Source organism: Lotus japonicus, chromosome 5 (assembly GCF_012489685.1).
Source record: "Lotus japonicus ecotype B-129 chromosome 5, LjGifu_v1.2".
NCBI classification, from domain to species: domain Eukaryota; kingdom Viridiplantae; phylum Streptophyta; class Magnoliopsida; order Fabales; family Fabaceae; genus Lotus; species Lotus japonicus.
Genome location: NC_080045.1, coordinates 52,776,763 through 52,792,981, shown reverse-complemented (window position 1 = coordinate 52,792,981; position 16,219 = coordinate 52,776,763). Strand labels below are relative to the sequence as shown.

General features: G+C 38.9%; 1 protein-coding gene across 1 annotated transcript; it reads right to left on the bottom strand.

Moving 5' to 3' along the window:
• Positions 1 to 522: 522 nt before the first annotated feature.
• Positions 523 to 14,027, bottom strand: LOC130718446 (uncharacterized). The gene is made up of 13 exons (XM_057569038.1): positions 13,734 to 14,027; positions 13,528 to 13,643; positions 12,912 to 13,041; positions 12,553 to 12,634; positions 10,933 to 11,003; positions 10,373 to 10,414; positions 10,003 to 10,127; positions 9,662 to 9,755; positions 2,398 to 2,497; positions 2,141 to 2,319; positions 1,956 to 2,061; positions 1,396 to 1,482; positions 523 to 915 (listed from the first exon to the last, which is right to left on the bottom strand). Exons 1-13 carry the CDS (start codon positions 13,883 to 13,885, stop codon positions 832 to 834), a joined length of 1,368 nt encoding a protein of 455 aa, XP_057425021.1. The 5' UTR covers positions 13,886 to 14,027; the 3' UTR covers positions 523 to 831.
• Positions 14,028 to 16,219: the final 2,192 nt, after the last annotated feature.

Here is a 16,219-nt window from a genome sequence, read left to right as displayed (position 1 = left end):
TACAAATTTATAAGGACACTTTTAATCATATGTCAACACACCCTCTTGCATAAAAGACATTTAGTATGTAAAGTTCATAGGATTTGACATAGAATGACATTTGAGAGTGACTCAATAATATATTTAAGGTTGATTCTAATATTATCTTACAACTCATCTAGATTTAAGTTTACTATATAGGGTGAGAATGATTGTGCACTTTATTAGATTTACTTTGATCATACATGTAGGGGGATTATTTTATACACACCCTAACACCTTTCTTTTCTTTTAAAATTTTAAAACAAATAAATAGTAAAAATGGGTGTGCCAAAAGTGACCCCTATATGTAGTGAGTTTAAAACCAATGCACTCTAAATTATAAATAACTTTTTTTTGGTATAAAAAATATTAATAATATAGAAAGAAAAAGGCCTCTTGACCCAAGCACCCATGCAACTGGCTAGTTAATTGAAATGAGTTGAATTAAGTGAAGCGTTGTGGTAATTGTGAGCATTTGCACTGAGGTTGCTGGTTATGGCATAAAGGAACTGAAAATGAGGCTGTCTGATCAAGACAGGGCATGTGCATAATTTTACCCCAAAATTTTCAAAAGCACCGGTACAGGTGATAAAAACATATGTATCTTAGACTCCGCTGAGACAGATTGACCCATTATGAGATTTTAGGTGAAAATGAAATGAAATGGAAAAGCTATAAAGTACAAACATTAAATTACAAGTTTACAAACCGCGAAAAAGAAAAGTTGCGGTTAGTTAAAAGGCTTGATGGCAACTAGTGTGCATAAACCAAAACTATTGTGGAACTGTGGAGCTGGAATCAGTTGTCACATTACTCACATATCTTAGTTCCACTCAGAATGTAGCCCCCAAATGCGCTCATTTGCATGCACGGGTGAGTTCTTGATGGAAGCACCTGAATATAAATAATTCAAATGTTAATGGAGATATGCAACATAAGAAAATGTTAATGGAGACTGAGAGGTAATTGGAGTCAGAGAATCAGGATTAGAGACTGAGCTTTTAACAAGCACGGTCTTTTTATAATTTGACAAGGGTGTCACTACAAAAATTAAACAAGACAAAGAAACTCATCTCCTCAAACACTGTAGAGCATAGATAAGTCCTATGTTAGAAACGTTTTTGTCTTAAGTATCTACCGAAGCATGTCTTTTTATCATGATGTTACCCGAACCTATATCCCAGAACATACTATCACAAAAACTTCTGAAAAATTTCATAATTTGAATTTTGAACATGAAGCTACTTAGAATTTTGTAACCATAAATTTGTGAAAGAAATGAAGCAATTTTTTTACTTCCCCCTTTTACTTTTGTAAACAAAGGAGTTCAGAATACCTGCATAATTTCACAATATTGATATGAACAACTTATACCTGGTATTCACGTAGCCAAGGCTCTGAAAGTTGCAATCCAACGGCCATTTTCTCAAGCTGTAGATTGTGCATGCAAGTTGCAAGAGGCTGCAGATTTATACCGCAAACAAACAATAAGATTTGTTAACAGTAAGTCGGTAGTTTATACAGCAGAATCATAAACTATTTAGTATCTTGTGGCAACGGAAGCATCTCAACTTTAAACACCACCAAACCTACCCATATGATCTTAAGGTGTGTTACATGATAGTTAAGTTCATCATCTTTGTCGCATTGTTAAATCAATTGTCCAAGGGCAGCACTCTACCTCTTTAAGAATACAGATGAATTGATTCATGCATGTAGAAAATGTTTGACCTCTTAAAAAACTGCTAGTATTGATAATCTATCTTTTACATGTCCCTAGGCTATAACCGAAGCTACCCAGAACAAAATACATTGATCCCCAACAGTAAAGAGCGGAGCCACAAAAAAGTAATTGAGTTATTTGAAAAGATTATTGTTCATCTACCTTTCAATTACATCACAATTCATTAACCTTGAAAAATGAATCAAATTACCTGAAGATGTTGGTGATAAATAGCAAATGGAGCAGAGTTCGATAAAAGAGGAAAGAGGTCTCTAACCAACGTCCAAGTATCCAACTCTGGTGCAGCAATAATTAGGCTGTACAAATCAGGGGGGAAATTGCTCAACTTTATTACTTTGAATAGCAAGTCAAATCTTAACTTTGGAGTTTAGATACCTTGAAAAACCATTTTCCTTCCACAAGTCAATGATTTCTTGCGGTGCCTTGTCTCCAGCCTTTGTAGCTTTGCCAACTTTTGTAGCAGGAGTGATGGCATTATCAGCACCAAGATTAGAAATTTCATTTTCTAATGATTGAGAGATTTCTTCCATGTTGACTGGTGCACAGATTGGATCCTGCACTTATCATATCTCCTAATGAAGTGTGCAAACAGTAAGATAGAACGATCAGGAGATCAAGGAAGTTCTACTTACATTTGACTGGCATTCCACATTGGAGACATCATTATGTTGCAGATTTTGTTCAGGTGATTCTTTTTGTGACAACAAATCAGATAGGGGACACCTTAAAATTCTGCAACAAATAAAAGATGATAATGCCAGATGCTAAAACCTCGGACATCAAAACAGTGAAGTAATTTTCTTTGGTTCTCGAATATGAAATAACTACTATATGATTACAACAGAAGGAACATCAGTTTTATATGGGGAGCAAGCATATAATATTAATCAATATCCCTATCAATTTAATCATATAGTAGCTGTTGCAAACCCAAGCTCTAGGCCCAGGTTTGGCAAGACTTATACTAGGAGGCCCAAGCAACATCTGATGACTAATGTTCTAGAAGCTATGATTCCCCAAATAACCACCTGTGAGCTGGCAGATCATAAATGATGAGAATGGGACCACAACTATTAGCTAGGGGAATATAAGTTTGTTACGGAGAGAGAGTGAGGTAGGCTGGTTTTGGCTAGGACTTGGGAGAGCTGGAGCATTCTCGAATTTGCTCTATTATCTTTACTTTCTGCATTTTCATCTTGTATCCTTCTTCAAACACTGCTTCTGGTTTCCACCAGAGGATTCAGTGCACTATCAATACAATTTCCAGCCTATTTCCTTTTCTATTTCCTGTTTAATCTGGTACCTAACATTGGTATCAGAGCTCCCGATCCAAAAGGGAGCTTGTATGGTGCTTACCCGCGGCGTTATGGAGTCGAGAGTAGATAACTTGGAGCGTTCGTTCACAGAGATGAAGGAGGTGGCTCAAGAGCAGTTCGAGGAGCTCCGGCGACTCTTCGTGAGTCGTGATCGACGGAGAACTAGAGGCCGCTCTCACACCCCTCGTCATCGGAGACCATCACGAGTGGATGGTTCTGTTTCCGTTCGAGGAACTGACACCGGGTCACGAACCGGGTCGCGCTCTGTGACTCGCAGTCAAGAGCGATTCGAACACCGTCACCACCGAAACCATTTGCGAGCTGTAACCGGAAGGCGTGTGGACATTTTGATGTTCAACGGCAACGACGCATATGGGTGGATCACAAAGGTCGAAAGGTTCTTCCGTCTCAGCCGAGTGGAGGAAGGTGAGAAAATCGAGTTGGTCATGATAGCCATGGAAGACCGAGCACTCAGTTGGTTCCCATGGTGGGAGGAGCAAACCCATGAACGAGCTTGGGAACCTTTCAAACAAGCGTTGATTCGCAGGTTCCAACCAACACTGGTTCATAACCCATATGGTCCCTTGTTCAGTATCAAACAGAAAGGGAGTGTAATGGAGTACCGTGAGCAATTTGAGTTGGTAGCAGCACCCATGAGGAATGCTGATAGTGAAGTACTCAAGGGGATTTTCTTGAATGGATTGCAAGAAGAAATCAAGGCGGAGATGAAGTTATACCCCGCAGAAGATCTGGCAGAGTTGATGGACAGAGCCCTGTTGTTAGAAGAAAAGAATATGGCCTTTAAAGGGGGTAAAACCAGAGAGGATGACAAAAGGGGATGGAAAGACAAAGGAGGGATAGGGGGAAAGAATTTTCCCAGTTCAGGGGAAAACAGGGGAAGATTTCCAAATTTTTATGTAAGTTCTCAGTCCAAAGGAGGAGCTGGAAATCAGGACAATGAAGGGAAGCAGTCACAGAATAAGGTAAACCCTGGAAATTCTGAAACTGAAGGGAAACACCTAGAAAAGAAGTGGAATGGAGGACAGAGATTGAGCCAAAATGAATTACAAGAGAGACGTAGAAAGGGATTATGTTTTAAGTGTGGGGAAAAGTGGGGAGGGGAACATGTTTGCTCCATGAAAAATTACCAGCTAATCCTCATGGAAGTAGAGGAGGAGGAGGAGGAGGAGGAAGAAGAAGTGTTTGAGGAAGCTGAGGATGGGGAATTCGTGTTGGAAGGCAAGGTTCTTCAGTTATCTTTGAACAGTAAGGAAGACTTGACCTCTAATAGATCATTCAAAGTCAAAGGGAAAATAGGAGAAAGAGAAATTCTGATTCTGATTGATTGTGGGGCAACAAGTAACTTTATCTCACAAGATTTGGTGGCTGAATTAGAAATTCCAGTCATAGCCACTTCTGAGTATGTTGTAGAGGTGGGGGATGAGGCCAAAGAAAGAAATTCTGGAGTGTGTAAGAACCTGAAACTGGAAGTTCAGGGAATCCCAATTATGCAACACTTTTTCATACTGGGATTGGGTGGAACAGAATTGGTTTTGGGAATGGATTGGCTCGCTAGTCTGGGAAATATTGAGGCAAACTTTCAGGACCTTATTATACAGTGGTATTCTCAGGGGCAGAAGCTGGTTCTGCAAGGGGAACCATCCAGGTGCAAGGTGGCAGCTAACTGGAAACCAAAAAAAATCACAGAACAACTAGCAGCAGAAGGATACTACTTATCCTATGAGTGCAAGGAAGATGAAACAAAAACAGTAGCTGAGATTTCAGAAGGAATGAGGGTAATTCTAGAAGAGTATCCTGAAGTTTTCCAGGAGCCAAAGGGACTACCTCCAAGGAGAGCTACTGACCATGCTATACAACTACATGATAGGGTTTCAATTCCCAACATCAGGCCATACATGTACCCCTTTTATCAGAAAAATGAAATTGAAAAGTTGATTAAGGACATGTTGAAATTTGGAATCATTAGGCCAAGCACTAGTCCTTTCAGTAGTCCTGCTATTCTTGTCAAAAAGAAAGATGGAGGGTGGAGACTTTGTGTAGACTATAGAGCCCTCAATAAGGCTACTGTTCCAGACAAATTCCCTATTCCTATTATTGATGAACTGTTGAATGAAATTGGTGCTGCTGTGGTTTTTTCTAAGCTAGATTTAAAATCAGGATACCATCAAATTAGGATGAAGGAAGAGGATATTCCCAAAACCGCTTTTAGGACCCATGAGGGTCATTATGAGTATCTGGAAATCCTGGAAACTGAAGGGAAACACCTAGAAAAGAAGTGGAATGGAGGACAGAGATTGAGCCAAAATGAATTACAAGAGAGACGTAGAAAGGGATTATGTTTTAAGTGTGGGGAAAAGTGGGGAGGGGAACATGTTTGCTCCATGAAAAATTACCAGCTAATCCTCATGGAAGTAGAGGAGGAGGAGGAGGAGGAGGAAGAAGAAGTGTTTGAGGAAGCTGAGGATGGGGAATTCGTGTTGGAAGGCAAGGTTCTTCAGTTATCTTTGAACAGTAAGGAAGACTTGACCTCTAATAGATCATTCAAAGTCAAAGGGAAAATAGGAGAAAGAGAAATTCTGATTCTGATTGATTGTGGGGCAACAAGTAACTTTATCTCACAAGATTTGGTGGCTGAATTAGAAATTCCAGTCATAGCCACTTCTGAGTATGTTGTAGAGGTGGGGGATGAGGCCAAAGAAAGAAATTCTGGAGTGTGTAAGAACCTGAAACTGGAAGTTCAGGGAATCCCAATTATGCAACACTTTTTCATACTGGGATTGGGTGGAACAGAATTGGTTTTGGGAATGGATTGGCTCGCTAGTCTGGGAAATATTGAGGCAAACTTTCAGGACCTTATTATACAGTGGTATTCTCAGGGGCAGAAGCTGGTTCTGCAAGGGGAACCATCCAGGTGCAAGGTGGCAGCTAACTGGAAACCAAAAAAAATCACAGAACAACTAGCAGCAGAAGGATACTACTTATCCTATGAGTGCAAGGAAGATGAAACAAAAACAGTAGCTGAGATTTCAGAAGGAATGAGGGTAATTCTAGAAGAGTATCCTGAAGTTTTCCAGGAGCCAAAGGGACTACCTCCAAGGAGAGCTACTGACCATGCTATACAACTACATGATAGGGTTTCAATTCCCAACATCAGGCCATACATGTACCCCTTTTATCAGAAAAATGAAATTGAAAAGTTGATTAAGGACATGTTGAAATTTGGAATCATTAGGCCAAGCACTAGTCCTTTCAGTAGTCCTGCTATTCTTGTCAAAAAGAAAGATGGAGGGTGGAGACTTTGTGTAGACTATAGAGCCCTCAATAAGGCTACTGTTCCAGACAAATTCCCTATTCCTATTATTGATGAACTGTTGAATGAAATTGGTGCTGCTGTGGTTTTTTCTAAGCTAGATTTAAAATCAGGATACCATCAAATTAGGATGAAGGAAGAGGATATTCCCAAAACCGCTTTTAGGACCCATGAGGGTCATTATGAGTATCTGGTTCTTCCATTTGGACTAACAAATGTTCCATCTACATTTCAAGCTCTCATGAACCAAGTGTTGAGACCTTATCTGAGGAAGTTTGTGCTAGTATTTTTTGATGATATACTCATCTACAACCAGAATGAAGACTTACACAAGGAACACCTAAGGATTTTGCTACAAGTTTTGAAGGAGAATCATCTAGTTGCTAACCAGAAGAAGTGCTCTTTTGGTCAACAAGAGATCATTTACTTGGGGCATGTCATATCACAAGCAGGGGTTGCAGCTGATCCTAGTAAGATTCAAGATATGTTAGATTGGCCAATTCCTAAGGAGGTAAAGGGACTAAGAGGGTTCCTAGGATTGACAGGATACTACAGAAGATTTGTTAAGAACTACAACAAGATAGCACAGCCCCTCAACCAATTACTCAAGAAGAATAGCTTCACTTGGGGTGAAGAAGCAACCAAGGCTTTTAACAGGTTGAAGGAAGTGATGACCACTGTTCCTGTCCTTGCACCACCCAATTTTGATAAGCCTTTCATCTTAGAAACAGATGCTTCAGGAAAAGGGCTAGGAGCAGTCCTTATGCAAGAAGGGAGGCCAGTTGCTTATATGAGCAAGACTCTGTCCAACCGAGCTCAAGCAAAATTTGTGTACGAAAGGGAATTAATGGTTGTAGTACTGGCTGTGCAAAAATGGAGACATTATCTCCTTGGCAGTAAGTTTGTTATACACACTGACCACAGAAGTTTGAGATTCCTAGCAGACCAAAAACTAATGGGAGAAGATCAACAAAAATGGATGTCCAAATTGATGGGTTATGACTTTGAAATTAAATACAAGCCTGGGGTGGAGAACAAAGCAGCTGATGCTTTATCAAGAAAGCTACAATTCTCTGCAATTTCTTCAGTTCAGTGTGATGAATGGGATGATCTAGAAGCTGAGCTATTAGAAGATGAAAGGTACAGAAAAATCATGCAAGAGATAGCCACTCATGGGAACATTCCTGCTGGTTTTCAATTAAAGAGAGGAAAACTACTGTACAAAGATAGAATTGTTCTTCCTAAAGGCTCAAGTAAAATACTCACCATCCTAAAAGAGTTTCATGACACAGCTATAGGAGGCCATGCTGGTATTTTCAGGACTTACAAAAGGATTTCAGCTCTCTTTTACTGGGAAGGCATGAAATTAGACATTCAAAACTTTGTGCAAAGGTGTGAAGTCTGTCAGAGGAACAAATATGAGGCACTTTACCCTGCAGGATATCTCCAGCCATTACCAATTCCTTCTCAAGGATGGTCAGACATCTCCATGGACTTCATTGGGGGCTCCCTAAAGCAATAGGTAAGGACACTATTCTGGTAGTGGTAGATAGATTTACAAAGTATGCACATTTCATTGCACTTTCACATCCTTATCATGCCAAGGAAGTTTCAGAAGTGTTCATCAAAGAGGTAGTGAAATTACATGGGTTTCCTACTTCCATTGTGTCAGATAGAGACAGGGTTTTCTTAAGCACATTTTGGTCAGAGCTGTTCAAGCTAGCTGGTACAAAATTGAAATTCAGTTCTGCCTATAATCCACAAACAGATGGGCAAACTGAGGTGGTTAATAGATGTGTTGAGACTTACCTAAGGTGTGTAACTGGATCAAAACCTAAACCGTGGCCTAAGTGGCTGAGCTGGGCAGAATTTTGGTACAATACCAATTACCATTCTGCCATCAAAACCACTCCCTTCAAGGCTTTAAATGGAAGAGAACCTCCAGTGATTGTTAGAGGGAATGACTCTTTGGCATCAGTGGATGAAGTAGAAAAGCTGACTGCTGAAAGGAATATGATTCTAGATGAGTTGAAAAGTAATTTAGAAAAGGCACAAAACAGAATGAGACAACAGGCTAACAAACATAGAAGGGATGTTCAGTATGTGGTGGGAGATCTGGTATATTTGAAAATTCAGCCTTTTAAGCTCAAGAGTTTGGCAAAGAGAAGTAATCAGAAATTAAGCCCAAGGAATTATGGCCCTTATCCAATCATAGAAAAAATCAATCCTGCTGCTTATAGGCTGCAACTACCAGAGGGAAGTCAAGTGCATCCAGTTTTTCATATCTCCCTGCTCAAGAAAGCTGTGAATGCAGGGGTTATTAGCCAGCCATTACCAGCTAATCTTACTGAAGACTGAGAATTGAAGGTTGAACCAGATGCTATAATGGACACCAGAGAAAACATAACTGGGGATCTTGAGGTCTTAGTTAGGTGGAAAAATCTTCCTGCATTTGAAGATTCATGGGAAGATTTCAGTAGGTTGCTGGACCAATTTCCTGACCATCAGCTTGAGGACAAGCTGAGTTTTCAAGGGGGGAGAGATGTTGCAAACCCAAGCTCTAGGCCCAGGTTTGGCAAGACTTATACTAGGAGGCCCAAGCAACATTTGATGACTAATGTTCTAGAAGCTATGATTCCCCAAATAACCACCTGTGAGCTGGCAGATCATAAATGATGAGAATGGGACCACAACTATTAGCTAGGGGAATATAAGTTTGTTACGGAGAGAGAGTGAGGTAGGCTGATTTTAGCTAGGACTTGGGAGAGCTGGAGCATTCTCGAATTTGCTCTATTATCTTTACTTTCTGCATTTTCATCTTGTATCCTTCTTCAAGCACTGCTTCTGGTTTCCACCAGAGGATTCAGTGCACTATCAATACAATTTCCAGCCTATTTCCTTTTCTATTTCCTGTTTAATCTGGTACCTAACATGCTATCTCAAAAGAAACTTCATAAACTTTTCTCTCTTTCATCCTTCGCCTTCATGCACTACTATATCATAAGAACAAAACGCACCTAAAACTTCACACCAGGAAGAAAAAACTAACTGCATTAAAAATTTATAAATATTCAGGTTACAAAGAACATTGAAAACTATCTTTTAAAAATTTAAGCTTCAAAAAATGTAAAACATCTCTCTTTTATTGCAGCAGTAATTTACTCTTGCAAAAAAGAGTGCTAAAAAAACAATTAAATGATTTTAACCACCAAAAATGTTTGATAAACTTCAATAAACACATCATCTAACCTCTTGCAGATTTCATCACTTAAATTAAATATCCTCACAATATCCATGGTATGTGGTGCCTGTCCAAGATATGAGTTACATACATAACCAGTACCTGTAAAACATTTAACATTTTGTTATTAATATAATACATATAAGCACCTTAACTATGAAAACTCAAACTACCATTCACTCAGTCAGAACATTGTTAAGAATAAAAAGTGAATTTACCTATATATTAACATTGAAGTGCCAATTTTTAAAAATTTCATTGTTATGATGATTCACAGGTTACTACACACCTTAGGGGGGGGGGGGTAACAATATTTCAATGTCCAACTTAGTTTAAATTTATATCACACCTCCAAGACGTTCTGCCACAGCACCAGTAAGAAGGCCACCAACCATATCAACTACGAGAATGTCAGAATCTGATGAAACATTAGCCATGGAAAGCAGAAGGGATAATGTGTCCACCCGCATGAATCTGAATCATTAATAGCTAGTTAGAAACTAAATCAAGAGAGAGAAAATTTTTCTTTTATACTCTCATTCTTTTTTCTCTTCTTTGATATAAACTACATTCAGACAATAAAGACATTATAATGACCATTCTTCATGGTTTACATCATGCTCCAAAAGTATAGCGCATATGACATATCTAATGGAAAATACATCCAAATGGTAAAAATGTAAGAAAAAATGCATTCATAACTAAAAGATAAGCCTCACCCAATTTTAGATGGATACTTCTTGAAATAGGCCTCGCATATACTGGGAAAAAAACAAATAATGGCATCCATAAGTCATTGATTAGAGGCTCAAAAATATGAAAAAATGATATGAGTATGCCTATATGTAGACATTTACCACGAAAATCCAGAAATAAAGTGAAAAAATCAATGTGACACTGCTGTAATTATTAATGAAAAAATGAAAGGAAAATAGAAAATGTTTTCTCAAACCAAACACATCCTTAAACTTACAAAATTCTTTTATAACTCTCAAAAATCATCTGCTTGACATTATTACTCATCTACTGCTTATTGAATTGTTATAATGTCAATGGTCCTACCACAGCAAAATTGTTTGCAGAAAAGTGTTAAAAGGCATAACGGCGTGCAGAGATCATGTCATTTTCCATCAAGATCTTTCAGGTACATATTTGATATTTCAATTTTCAAGGCTCATTCATTGGTTTCAAAGAGAGAAAAGGAACATGAACCATTAGCAATATGTGAATATAATGATGATAATATTGATAAGCACAAGAGAAAATTAAGCAAGGTCACCTTCGAGCAACAGGACGCCTTATGAGTACTTTTGGTGCATATTTCTTCTGCTTCTTAAGTCTATATTTCTCCTGCACAAGTAACATAAGATTCAGTTCATTCCAAAAATAAAAAGTAAATATACAATTTGGCCCCAAAAATGTATCACTTGTGTTGCTTTGTTTCCCAAAAGTCTCCATCTATACAAAGTAATCTTTGGACTTGCAGACATGCTAACACTTCACCAGTAGGTTATTTTGTATTATTAGCGAGCTGTAACAGAAGCTGATATAAGAACATTCAATGTATATATGTAATGTTCGTATCTCCCTATTATAATATTCTTACATGGAATGGAAGACCCACCTCCAAACATAATTGGGTCTGCATCACCAAAGGCACTAACACAACAATAACGTAGGCTAGCGGCAACCTAATCGAGTGATGCAAGGCCAACTATGGTTGGAGTTGGGACTTTCAATTCATGGAAACCATATAAGGGTTACATAATGTTAAACATGAGCATTTAGTGCTTTTCATCAGCGCATTAACACAAAACCAAGAAGGGTGAATTTGTTAGCAAGTCTGTAGACTAATGGTGTAATTCTGATGACGCCTTTCAGATGTGATCAAAACGCCACCATCCCCAATCCCCAGAACGTATCTGAATTATTCTTCTCCCCACCACATGGAACCAAGCACACATCATATGGGAGTTTGACCAATGCCATACTCAATGTAATTGAAGAGACTCATGGATGCCAAGTTACAAACTTGGAGCTTGCTCTAAAGGTTATGGAGAAACTAGGAGAAATACCTAGTCTCCGTTGCAGAATGGGAAAGGCCAAAGTTTTCCTATACACTCCATTGGTTCCACATCTTTTCCTTCTCCCTACAATACACACTTCTCTTTCTCTTACTAAACTCCTTGTTCCCTCTATCACTAAAAATCTTGTTAGTGCGAGTAGGTTTGCTAGAGATAATAACTTCAACTTTGAATTTCACCCTTCTAAATCTCAGGCCAATTCTAAGGTTCTACTTCCAGGAAGTGTTGGCAAAGAGGGTCTTTATTCCATCGATAGCATGCATGCTTCTAACTTCTTCAAGGAACCCTCCGCTGGTGTATGCTTATAAGTTCTTATTCTTTATCTCCTCGTTCTTGGGGTAGTATATATAGGTCCCACTAAATATGACTTGTGGCATTGTACGCTTGGTCATCCTCATCATGAGGCTTTACATTCAGCACTTGCTCATAGTAAGATCCCAATTCCTAATAAAACTCAGGTTTCTGTTTGTACTGCTTGTTGTATGGGTAAGGCTCATAGATTACCATCTTCATCCACTACAGTCTAATAGTCTATAGAGAACCTTTAGAACAATTTTTTGCAGATTTATGGGGTCCTGCTTCTATAGAGTACTCTTGTGGTGAATACACTATCATATTGGAATATGAATACACAATCACAAAATCTGAAGTAGTTATTTGCTAATGTAAATGCCATATATCATATTATATATTTAATCCCACATTTTCTAACCTCTTAACAGTATTACTAATCATTTATCGATCGGCATTATGTGCGGGTTTTAATCTAGCTTTCACTAAAATAAACTATGTAACCTCTTTATGCTTCAACATACCTGTGAGAATGATGTTTTCTTTTCAAATGTTGCACTGTTGGCAATGAGAGCTTCGATTATTTCATTACCTCCTGCACCCTGCCTGCATAAAAGGTACAGGAGATTTGTTCACAACTATATACCATAAGCATGCCAAACAGACAATGACTTGACAGTCCATGTTTCTGAAAAGCAAGTAAGATGTAGATGGCAGAATTCAAATGAACAAAGAATAATACCAAAACCTTATTCAACATATGTGATACCAAAGCTATAGAACCAAATGATCGAAACAAGGAATCCATAAATATTTACCTTCCCATTTCAACCAGCCCCCAAAAATAATAATGAGAATCAAAATCCAAAGAAGTTGTCCTCACCTTCGCATGGCTTCTATATCATCACCAGTCAAGGTTTGTGCTGAATTATTGTCAACCAATGCCCGGTTGTCCCTCGAATCAACATTGATTTGACCATCTCCGGTTTCTTCAGTGTTATTACTAACATTGCCTAAATTGCAAAATCAAGAGTTGCCACCACGCAGGTGACAGTGAGATAAAAAAGAAAGGTATAGCGCAGGAACAGGTAAGTATCTTGTATTGAAGAACCAGAAAAAAAAACTGTAATCAATCACAGAATACAACCCTCCCTCACTTAAAAGAAATGCATATCATATTATAACCAACAGAAGCTGATAAGAATCAACAATGGCAAATGAAAATCCATATGAAACATTTCATAGTTATTAGCCCGCGATTCCAAATCAGTTTAAAGGTGTCTTTGGTTAATGAAGCAAAACAGACTTCCAGACGCACTTCAAGACAAAAAGGTAAAGCTAACGTTTTGTTGTACTCAACCAGTATCCAAACACGCACTAAAAAATAATGTAGTCTAATCGAAACATAATGGCACATAGGGTAAACAAACAAAACTCCATTAATAATCTGAAAAAATTGAAAAGCTATTTGGCAATGCAACTAAGTTCACTATGTATACCTTGTGAAGGACATAGAAAAGGTCCATTGGGAGAAGTCTCGACTTGAAAAACAGTGCCGAAGGGACAACCGATCAACGGTTGCAGAGAGCAATTCTTATTCCCAATCTTCAATTTCCTGCAAAATTAAATAAACAAAAACAGTTAAGAAAAGGGTTGAATAATTTCAACTGTTTTTTGCAAATATTGAGAGTAAAAGGAGACAGACGCAGAAGGAGAGAGACGAGCGAAAACGAGACGATCAGAGTCGTTGATGTCGAGCAAGACGCTGCAACCTTCCCAGGTGATTCTCGAGCTGGACTTGGAATTGGAATTGGAATCTCCATTGTCATCATTCTTCATCTTCTCAGAAGATGACATGTTCCTGAAACTGTGTGTGTATGTTTGAGGCAGTTATGCTATTTGTTATTGCTTGCTGTTGAATGGTGGTGATAGTGATGATACAAATAGCATAGCATAAACCCTGACAGACACACACGTTGCTTCACTCGAACATTAACATTGTCAGTTTAGGGTATAAGGATCTACTAACCGTTTCCGTTGGATTTTTGGGCTCGGACTGTCTGATCCACCTTCTTTCTTTGCTTAAGCTTGGGCTTTATTGTTATTGGGCCACACTTTTCTAAAACTATCTCACAACTAGGGGTGGCAAAATGGGCTTGGCCCGCTGGGCCAGCCCATTTGGCCCACCTTTTTTGACGGGTTGGGTTGGGATTTTGAACCCAAATTTAAAAGTGGGTCAACCCAACCCAACCCGTATTTTGACGGGTTAATGATGGGTTGAGTTGGGTTAGCCCACCAACCCATTTTTCACTTTTTTTTTGAAATTTTTTAAAATTTCTTTCTATTTTTATTCTTTCACTAGATTATTTTAAGGTGCGCATATAATACGACAGACCTAAACTAAAAAAAAAATTATTTTGAAAACTCCCTTCAATGGGGATTCACCTATATAAGTTGCTGCTCTTATTTGTAGGTTATGTTTTGTCTAAAACTTTCATGACTACTCGACATTATATTTTATAATTGTTGATTGACTATTATTGGCTAAAGTAAACTCTTGTTGCTAGTGAGGTTACAGTTTTACAACTTTTAATAACCACACATGATAAATATTTTTTTGTTATTGCTATTGGTAAGACTTTCTAGTTGAACTCATAACATTTAAAGATAAAGAACAAGTATAATTCTACTTTTTTCATGTGTCAACATATAAAAAGTGAAAGATTGCTTAAAATTTTTCATTGCATTTCTTTTTTTATTTCACTACATTTTCTAAGTGGGCTAGCTCGCCAACCCGTTTTCCCGTCAAAATATGGGTTGGGTTGAGACTTTGAACCCAAATACCAAAAGTGGGCTAGCCCAACCCAACCCGCATTTCGACGGGTTGGGCCCAACCCGGCCCGCCAACCCATATTGCCACCCCTACTCACAACCGACGATCATGAGATTAAATTCCTTAAGGCTCGGAGATTACATTAAGTTATGTTTGATATTCATGTAGCAACTTTCCTCAAAGCCAAAGAGTGAACTTTTCCTCTGCTAGGGCAAATTCCTGAGCAGCGTCGTCAGGCCCCCTTGGGGGGGCTCCTCCTCCTCTAGGGAAGCCCTTTTCTGCTTGATAGAAGCTTTCCTCCCACATTAGGTGGGTTGCTTCCACATTAGGTGAATTTGATACCCAAAAAAATGAGTTTTTTTCTTGTTTTAGTCTTGGTTCTGCTCCCCTTCCTTGGCCTCTGCCTCTGCCCTCCTCCACCCTTCGCCCATGCCTCCATCTCGGCCACCTCCGGCGCCACCATCTGCAACTGCGAGCACAACTTCAGATCCAGTTTTGAACCGCTAGATCCAGAAGAAGTGATGGCTCCGGTGATGATCCATTTGTTCCATGTGATGTGTCTCCACAACCCAAGTCTGAGCCAACCTCTCCTTGTCCTCTTTATGACGGTGTTACAGGTTGGTTGGGTATGATCACCAACTACGATATTTCCTCCAAAGTCTCATCTTTCTCCCCTGCTTCTGCTATGGTGCTTTTGCACCTCTGATGATGAAAGCCTTGAAGCAGATTTGTGATTCTGCAGACGGCAGAGCCGCTAAGGTTAAGAAGAAGCGATATTTAAAATTGCAAAGATCAAATTTTTGCTTGTGTATGCAGCTGACCAGGTTCTTGGAGCTTTGCTTTGGAGTCGTCGTCGTTCCCCTCGCCACCGTTTTGCCACCCAGTTCCTGAGGTTGCCTGGGGTTTGGAGAACCCAAAGGTTTAGGTTTGGCTGACCCATGTCCTGATGGGCTTGTGTTATGGGCCTATTTCCTTTGGTGTGTCTTGCAAGTAGTTTTGCTGAAATCTCACTTAGTTCTAACTTTGTTTAGATGTCCTAAATAGTCATGGGCTTAAATGTTATTGAACTATCTTGTAAGTTGGTTTGGGCTAAGGCCCAAATTTCTTTCATTCGGTGTATGAACATATGTTGTAAGTGCCTTCAGGAAACTCTTTATTGAATGAAGACCTTTGACAAAAAAAAAATGACTAGGTTTATTCCCACAAATCATTCTCCATAGGCACCGCACATGAGTTGAACTATGGACTAAATACTTAAGGAACTCAGTTATTTATTAGTGGTGCCGGTCCTTGTTGGTAAATAAGAAGTACTCGGGATTACTTTATTCACTTGAGTGTTTTACATTCACATTCATAGA

Excerpts from the sequence above, each read along its gene's own strand:
- LOC130718446 (XM_057569038.1), bottom strand. The coding sequence starts at position 13,885 with ATGTCATCTTCTGAGAAGATGAAGAATGATGACAATGGAGATTCCAAT. Across the intron at positions 10,415-10,932 it reads AGGCGTCCTGTTGCTCGAAG|TATATGCGAGGCCTATTTCA; the intron begins GTGACCTTGCTT and ends TTTTTTTCCCAG. Across the intron at positions 2,498-9,661 it reads AGTGATGAAATCTGCAAGAG|AATTTTAAGGTGTCCCCTAT; the intron begins GTTAGATGATGT and ends TATTTGTTGCAG.